At 43.7% G+C, this 8665-nt stretch overlaps 1 protein-coding gene across 1 annotated transcript in view; it reads left to right on the top strand.

The window, feature by feature from the left end:
• Nucleotides 1–7890, top strand: part of LOC119589676 (galactoside alpha-(1,2)-fucosyltransferase 2-like) — a 9739-nt gene extending 1849 nt beyond the window's left edge. Inside the window, exons 2-7 of the mRNA XM_037938266.1 lie at nt 1372–1567; nt 2157–2318; nt 6125–6210; nt 6436–6534; nt 7549–7705; nt 7859–7890. Of these exons, the coding sequence (XP_037794194.1) occupies nt 1372–1567; nt 2157–2318; nt 6125–6210; nt 6436–6534; nt 7549–7705; nt 7859–7890 (732 nt within the window). The remainder of the gene's footprint in view (nt 1–1371; nt 1568–2156; nt 2319–6124; nt 6211–6435; nt 6535–7548; nt 7706–7858) is intronic.
• Nucleotides 7891–8665: the final 775 nt, after the last annotated feature.

Below are 8665 nucleotides of genomic sequence, written 5' to 3' on the forward strand. Positions count from 1 at the left end.
CCGTGGAAAGGAACTGGGGACCCTACCACGTACTCACTCCAAGAGCATCACAACATGAAAACTACAATTAAGTATCATGCTGTGACCACGGCGGCTCAGACATGAACCTACCGTTAAAAGAAGAAGAAGAAGCCTTTTCTTGCGTTCCCTAAACTTTTCGTAGGGGTTCCAAAGTCTTTTACGGTGGTCCCCAATATTGTGGCCCCTAAACTTACTTCTGGAGTCTAAGCTCTTCCCTGGGGTCCCTGAATATTTTCTAGGGGTCCCTAAGCCTATTTCTGGGTTCCTAGCTCTGTCTTTGGGTCCCCAAGCCATTTTCTAGGGACCCCAAGCATATTCCAGGGGTCTCTAAGCCTTCTATAGGATCCAAGCCCTCAAAATATTATATGAATTTATTTTCTGAATATACTATGTTACCAGCATACAATAGTATTACAAGTAATAAGTAGTTGTTAGATTCTCAGACAGAGAGCCATTTTAGTTTAGTACTCATAACATACAGGAAAATGTTCTATTTATATCAAGGTTTGTGCTTGTTCATCAGACGGAACAGATCAGTGATATCTTAGGTCTCTCTATAGACTTTTTCAGTCAGTTTGTGCGTTTAGCACTGTATATGTAAAATATCCTATTAGCATATGCTCCCACTGTGGATGCTAAAAATCAACAGCTTCTGTAACTCTCTTTATGAACTATTCTCATCATGCAAATCAAACGAAAAGCAGAATCCATTATATATATAAATAAAGAATGTTAGGAAGGCGTCAAATGGGAGCCTTTCCACATACTGGAGTCCTTTTCACATACTGGGGTGGGCGGGGCGGTTCCCTGTCAGCCGCAAAAGTTCCGCAATGTATAAAAGTTGACGAAAAAATACTAGTTAGCGTGCGCGCGCGTGTGTGTGGGGTGTGGTGCGTGCGTGTGTGTGTGTGTGTGTGTGTGTGTGTGTGTGTGTGTGTGTGTGTGTGTGTGTGTGTGTGTGTGTGTGTGTGTGTGTGTGTGTGTGTGTGTGTGTGTGTGTGTGTGTGTGTGTTGTGAGTGTGAGTGTGAGTGTGAGTGTGAGTGTGAGTGTGAGTGTGAGTGTGTGTGTGTGTGTGAGTGTGTGTGTGTGTGTGTGTCTGTGTGTGTGTGTGTCTGTGTGTGTGTGTGTCTGTGTGTGTGTGTGTCTGTGTGTGTGTGTGTCTGTGTGTGTGCGCGCGCGTGCGTACGTGTGCGTGTGTGCGTGTATGCGTGTGTGTTTATGTATATGCACACATTCATGCATGTGTCTCTCTGTCAAAACCTATCTATCACTACCACTAATCTATCTATCAACCCATCTATCTAAAACAAGTGACGCCACACCCAAGAATCTCACGCCATCATCAACAGGTCTTCAACACGTCCGAGACCCGCTGGCCGCTGGTCGTGTTCAGCACAGTGGGCCGTTTGGGGAACTGCCTCAGCGCCTACGCCACCGCCCTCACCTTCGCCGGCAGGAGTGACGTCACGATCGCCGTCACGCAGAGCATCTACGAAATGGTGACGTTATTGGTGGAACCTTCGTCACTCTCCTTGCCCGTCTTGGGTGAGTTCACTTAACACGTCCTGAACCTGTTTGTATTATACGTGTGTATTGTGGAACTTGTACTTGGGTTTATGTTTATGTGTGTGTGTGTGTGTGTGTGTGTGTGTGTGTGTGTGTGTGTGTGTGTGTGTGTGTGTGTGTGTGTGTGTGTGTGTGTGTGTGTGTGTGTGTGTGTGTGTGTGTGTGTGTGTCTGTGTCTGTGTCTGTGTGTTATAACGAATATGATATATGTAAAATAAATAAATAGATAGATACATATATACAGAGATTAATCGGTGGAAAATTCTCTTCCCCATCCCCCCTTTCCTTTCTCTCCCCTCCTCTTTTCACGTACCCATCCCCCTCCCTTCCCCCCCTCCTTTCACGCTCCCCCCCCTCTTTTCCCCTTCCCTATCCCTCCCTTCCCCTCCCTTGCCTTATCCCCCTCAATTTCACCCCCCCCCCTCCCATCCTCCCCTTCCTTCACCCTCCCCTCCTCCTTAACCCTCCCCTCCCCCCCTTCCCCCCTCCCTCTCCCCTCCCCCCCTTCCCCCCTCCCTCTCCCCTGCCCTCCTTCCACCCCCTCCCCCCCTCCCCTCCCCTCCCCCAGCGAGCGAACTCCTCTTCGAGGCGCAGCAGATGGGCGCGGCGGAGGTCGTGGAGCCGGACTACCTCCGCGACGACATGGTTGCGCACCTCCTGCCGGCGATCGAGAGGGCGAGGGAGGAGCGGGCGAAGAAGCCAGGCTCGAGGAAGATCTATATCCTTGAAGGTGAGGGTGGGTGGGATGGGGAGGAGGTGGGAGGGTGGGATGGGGAGGGGAGGGTGAGGAGGTGGGAGGGTTGGGAGCGGAGGTGGGAGGGTTGGATGGGGAGGGGGAGGGTGAGATGGGGAGGGGAGGTGGGAGGGAGGGGAGGTGGGAGGGTGGGATGGGGAGGAGGTGGGAGGGTTGGGAGGGGAGGGAGAGGGTGAGTGTAGTGAATTGAATACAGTTATATCCCGCAAGAATGTGAAAAAGTAGCGTCACTGCCACCACCCATTTAATTTACGTATGGGAACGTTTATGTTGTTTGTAGGAAGGGGAATAGTGTAGAAGAGATGGGGAAAGGAGCGATAGATTGTGTATGCGAGTGTATGTGTGTGTGTGTGTGTGTGTAGTGTACGTGTTGGTTGCGGGAGTATAAAGGTCGGTAAGCATGAATGAGCCGATGAGAGGCGTGTGCGTATACGCAAGGGAGTAGCGATTACCAAGAGCCGTTTCAGCCACTGAACTATTCAATCCTTTTTCCTTTACATAGGTATGCGAGGGAAATGGCGACGAATAATAAAACATTTATTAAAATAGTATGGCAAAAACACTTAAAACAGTAAAACTTTCAATGCACTAAAACATAAAAAAAAACAGTAAAACCAATAAAGCAGTAAGTGCAATAAAACAAAAGCACATACAAAAACACTAAAATAATAAATAAAGAAATCACCAGATCACTGTGGTCACTCTCCGAATAAATATGCGGTCAAATTGTCTCTTACAACCTATATATAAATCAAACTCCACAACCACTTAGCTGTCTTTTAGGGGGGCCCATTCCGGGGATCCCTGAGCAGTCTAACCAGTCTCACGACCAATCCCTGAATCCCTGAGCAGTCTAACCAGTCTCACGACCAATCCCTGAATCCCCTTTGGCCTGCTTTCTCGCTGCCCACATTGCCTTTCAGGCGCGAAAACCTGGGGCACTGGTTCTTTCTTGTGTTCTTTGATCAGTAAAATAACTTTTAAATTAAGCTAAAATATGAAAATAAGATCCTTTGTATGATAAAATAATTAAAATCAGCATTAACGTAAAATAATAAATATATCATCTGATCTTAGAAGAACCATTGGGAAAGTGGTGCTTAAAACTTCAATAACTCAATAAATAAAAGTAGATATAAAAGTAAAGTTACAATAAAATCTTTGAATTAAAATGATAAACTCTTCTGCGTATTAAAACTAAAATCCATAAGATACTAAATGTTCTTTAAAAATGTAAAAACAAATAAAATTCTCTATATCATAGTCTTGTGGTTGAGAGAGACTGGTGCCATCCAAATACAAACATTTTATATATTTATTAAAAAAAATACCAAAAAAAAAAAAAAAAAAAAAAACAGCTGTCCGTGGCAACACCGTTTCGCGCATCCTCCTCACTGGCGAGATAAATCCTTGCGCCTCGAGCTACACTGGAGGGATGGCGATCGCGATTTCGGTTGCCATACTGGAGGGAGGTATAGTGCAGGTTCAGGCATCGTAAAACCGCGGCTTCCGTTTTTCTTAGCTACGTTGCAGGGCAAAACGTAGCCACGCGGCGACTCCACCAGGAGAGTGTTGCCACCCCAAGTTCGCCCTTTTCCAGTTGCGTGGTAATGTTTTAGCCTGTGGGAGAGTTGGAGGTGAGAGAGGTTTCAAAAGGGATACCTCCTGGAGTGAGACGACTAGATGGGACCAAGTCGTTCACTACATGAGATGGGGAGGGGAGGGGGTGGGGGAGGATGTGGGAGGGTTGGGAGGGGAGGGAGAGGGTGAGATGGGGAGGGTGGGAAGGGGAGGGAGAGGGTGGGATGGGGAGGTGGGAGGGTGGGATGGGGAGGGGAGGGGTGAGGGGGAGGAGATGGGAGGGTGTCGTGAATTGAATACAGTTATATCCCGCAAGAATGTGAAAAAGTAGCGTCACTGCCACCACCCATTTAATTTACGTATGGGAACGTTTATGTTGTTTGTAGGAAGGGGAATAGTGTAGAAGAGATGGGGAAAGGAGCGATAGATTGTGTATGCGAGTGTATGTGTGTGTGTGTGTGTAGTGTACGTGTTGGTTGCGGGAGTATAAAGGTCGGTAAGCGTGAATGAGCCGAGGAGAGGCGTGTGCGTATACGCAAGGGAGTAGCGATTACCAAGAGCGGTTTCAGTCACTGAACTGTTCAATCCTTTTTCCTTTACATAGGTATGCGAGGGAAATGGCGACGAATAATAAAACATTTATTAAAATAGTATGGCAAAAACACTTAAAACAATAAAACTTTCATTGCACTAAAACACAAAAAAACAGTAAAACCAATAAAGCAGTAAGCGCAATAAAACAAAAGCACATACAAAAACACTAAAATAATAAATAAAGAAATCACCAGATCACTGTGGTCACTCTCCGAATAAATATTCGGTCAAATTGTCTCTCACAACCTATATATAAATCAATCTCCACAACCACTTAGCTGTCTTTTAGGGGGGCCCATTCCGGGGATCCCTGAGCAGTCTAACCAGTCTCACGACCAATCCCTGAATCCCCTTTGGCCTGCTTTCTCGCTTCCCACATTGCCTTTCAGGCGCGAAAACCTGGGGCACTGGTTCTTTCTTGTGTTCTTTGATCAGTAAAATAACTTTAAAATTAAGCTAAAATATGAAAATAAGATCCTTTATATGATAAAATAATTAAAATCAGCATTAACGTAAAATAATAAATATATCATCTGATCTTAGAAGAACCATTGGGAAAGTGGTGCTTAAAACTTCAATAACTCAATAAATAAAAGTAGATATAAAAGTAAAGTTACAATAAAATCTTTGAATTAAAATGATAAACTCTTCTGCGTATTAAAACTAAAATCCATAAGATACTAAATGTTCTTTAAAAATGTAAAAAAATAAAATTCTCTATATCATTAGTCTTGTGGTTGAGAGAGACTGGTGCCATCCAAATACAAACATTTTATATATTTATTAAAAAGATATTACAAAAAAAAAAAAAAAAAACAGCGGTCCGTGGCAACACCGTTCGCGCATCTCCTCAATGGCGAGATAAATCCTGCCCTCGAGCTTCACTGGAGGGATGGCGATCGCGATTTCGGTTGACATACGGAGGGAGTATAATGCAGTTTCAGGCATCGTAAAACCGCGGCTTCCGTGTTTCTAGCTACGTTGCAGGGCAAACGTCGCCACGCGGCGACTCCACCAGGAAGTGTTGCCACCCCAAGTTCGCCCTTTCCAGTTGCCTGGTAATGTTTTAGCCTGTGGGAGAGTTGGAGGGATGAGGTTTCAAAAGGGATACCTCCTGGAGCGAGACGACTAGATGGGACCAAGTCGTTCACTACATGAGATGGGTAGGGTAGGGGGAGGGGAAGGAGGTGGGAGGTTGGGAGGGTTTCGGAGGGGAGGGAAGGGTGGGGAGGGAGGGGAGGGAGGTGGGGGAGATGTGGGAGGGTTGGAGGGAGGAGGGGAGGGAGGTGGGGGAGGAGGTGGGAGGGTTGGGAGGGGAGGGAGAGGGTGGGAGGGGAGGTGAAGGAAAGTGGGAGGTAAGGGAGAAGGTGGAATGATGAGGGAGAGGGAGGGAGGGTGAGGGAGAGTTTGAGGGAAAGAGAAAGGGAAAGGGAGAGGGGGGGGGAGGAGAGGGAGGGATGTAAGGGAAGGGGATTTTCATACGAAAACTTAAAACCACGTAAAAAAAAAAAAAAATAAAATAAAATAAATAAATAAATAATAATAATAATAATGATAAAAAACAATACGAACTAATTATTTATTTTTATTTTTATTTTATTTTACAGGGTATCCAAACAGAATGAAAATGCTTGCTGGTCACCATGCTGTAATTCGCAGTAATTTTCAAATACGTCGCGAGTTAAAGCAAAAAGTAAGTCTTCATTAATCATAAAAATAAACGTGACTGAGTGGATATCCAGTTGGTTATTATTACCTTCGTTTTTTATCTGTAGACGTTTAACAGACCGATTACAGATCTCGTGTACTTCAGAGACTATTGATTTTGCTTTAGTTACCCCCCGTTTGTCTTTTTGGAAGAAAACGAGAAAGGGATAAACCATTTTCTCTACAAAAAAAAATCTACTTTTACTTACAGGCTCAGAATTTCCTTGATAAGATAAGGAAGAAAGTGGGAGAAAATACGACTTTTATTGGCTTTCACATACGGCGATCAGATTATGTCAAATTTACGAAGGTGAGTGATTCACTTTATCTCTCTCTGTCCTTCTATTCCTCTACTAACTGTTTGTACAGTACACACACACACACACACACACACACACACACACACACACACACACACACACACACACACACACACACACACACACGCACGCACGCACAAATACACACATACACACACACACAAACACGTATGCATGAATGAATACATAATATGTGCGTACGTATATCTATGTCTATCCTTTCCATCGCAAGTAAACCAACATCCTGTAACCTACGATCGGTGTGAACTGGAGGTTAGGGACACGGGCGCAGAATCACACGGGAAAACTGTGCAAACAAGTGGTGCAACTGTCGAAGGTCAATTGCAATAGACACACATATGTTTGAGTTTGTTAAGTGTGAGAGTGGGAGCGAGCGTGGGAGTGAGAGTGAGAGTGAGCGAGATTTGTAAGTGTGAGAATGGGTGAGAGAGAAAGAGGAAGAGAAAGAGAGAGAGAAAGAGAAAGAGAGAAAGAAAGAGAAAGAGAGAAAGAGAGAGAAAGAGAAGAGAGAAAGAGAAAGAGAGAGAAAGAGAAAGAGAAGATAGAGAAAGAGAGACAGAGAGAAAGAAAAAGAGAGAAAGAAACAGAGAGAGAGAAAGGAAAGAGAAAGAGAGAGAGAGAAAGAGAGAGAGAGAGAGAGAGAGAGAGAGAGAGAGAGAGAGAGAGAGAGAGAGAGAGAGAGAGAGAGAGAGAGAGAGAGAGAGAAGAGCGACAGAGAAAAAGAGAGACAGGCAGACAGACAGGTAGACAGAAAAAGAGACAGAGGCGATGAGAGAAAGAGCGAGAGCAATAGGAGAATGAGAAGGCGAATAAGAGAGCGAATGGAAGTTAAAAAAAAAAGAGAAAAAGAAAGAAAAATGGAGAGACAACAGACAAAAAAAAAAGTAGAAGAAAAAAAGTAACCCCCTCTCTTCCTTCTCCCCTTCCCCCCTCCTCCCTTACCCCCTCCCTCCCTCCTTCCTACCCCCCTCCCCCCCTCCCAGAACTTCCAGAAGTGTAGCCTCCCTTCGTCAGACTATTACGAGGCCGCCCTCGCCCACTACCGCGCCCGCTACGCCCACCCCGTCTTCATCGTCGCTTCGGATGAACTGAGCTACGCCCGCGAACACCTCTCGCACGCCCAGGATGTGTTCTTCTCAGGTGGGCGTGAATAGCAAGTAATTTTTGAACAAAGTCTAGATGAGTTTATATAATTAATAAAAAAAAAAGTTTAAATAAGCTTTGACGAGTAATTTTTGAACAAAGTCTAGATGAGTTTACATAATTATTGAAAAAAAAGTTTAATGTTTTCAGATTTATTGAACATTGTCTATAGAAGTCTTTAGATTTACGGAACAAAGTCTAAACAAATCTTCGTATTTATTGGAACAAAATCTGAATAGTAACTAAAGCAAAGGCTTTGATATCTTAGGATTTACTGACAAGTCCCTGAATAAATTTTTTATCACTATTATGAGTTCTCGCATGCTTTCCCACTCCCTTGTTATTGCATGGTTTATTACTCTTTTTATCTTCTCATTTCTTGCATAGTAATTAGTGTATTATTTATATATGCTTTATTTTACTTATTTATCGTCGTCAATCTCCATCACAATTCTTAAATTCTTTTCTTTTTTTTGTTTATCTCATTATTCCTTTTTATTTCTTTTTCTTTCATATGTCCTAGTAATTACGTATATTTTTTGCTTTATTTGTGCTTATCACCATCGTCCATCCCCATCACGTATTCCTCACATCTGGTTTCTCTTTTACTTATTCCTCCTTGTTTCTCTAATTATCACATCTTTTCCTCTCCTTTCTTTATTTATCCTTGTTACTCTAATATCTCTCATCCTCTCCTTTCTCTTTCCTCTTGTTTCTCTAATTGGTCACGGATTATGATCCCTCTTCCTCTCTTTTATTATTCATCCTTTTTCTCTAATTATCGCATCCTTTTCCCTGTCCTTTCTTTATTTCATCCTTTGTTACTCTAATTATCACACCCTTTTCCTCTCCTTTCTTTCTTTATTATCCTCGTTTCTCTACTTCTCACACCTTTTCCTTCTTTTATTTATTGTTTCTCTAATTCTCGCGTCTTTCCCTCTCCTCCTTCGATAGATG

The sequence above is a fragment of the Penaeus monodon genome, chromosome 26, assembly GCF_015228065.2.
Source record: "Penaeus monodon isolate SGIC_2016 chromosome 26, NSTDA_Pmon_1, whole genome shotgun sequence".
Classification (NCBI taxonomy): domain Eukaryota; kingdom Metazoa; phylum Arthropoda; class Malacostraca; order Decapoda; family Penaeidae; genus Penaeus; species Penaeus monodon.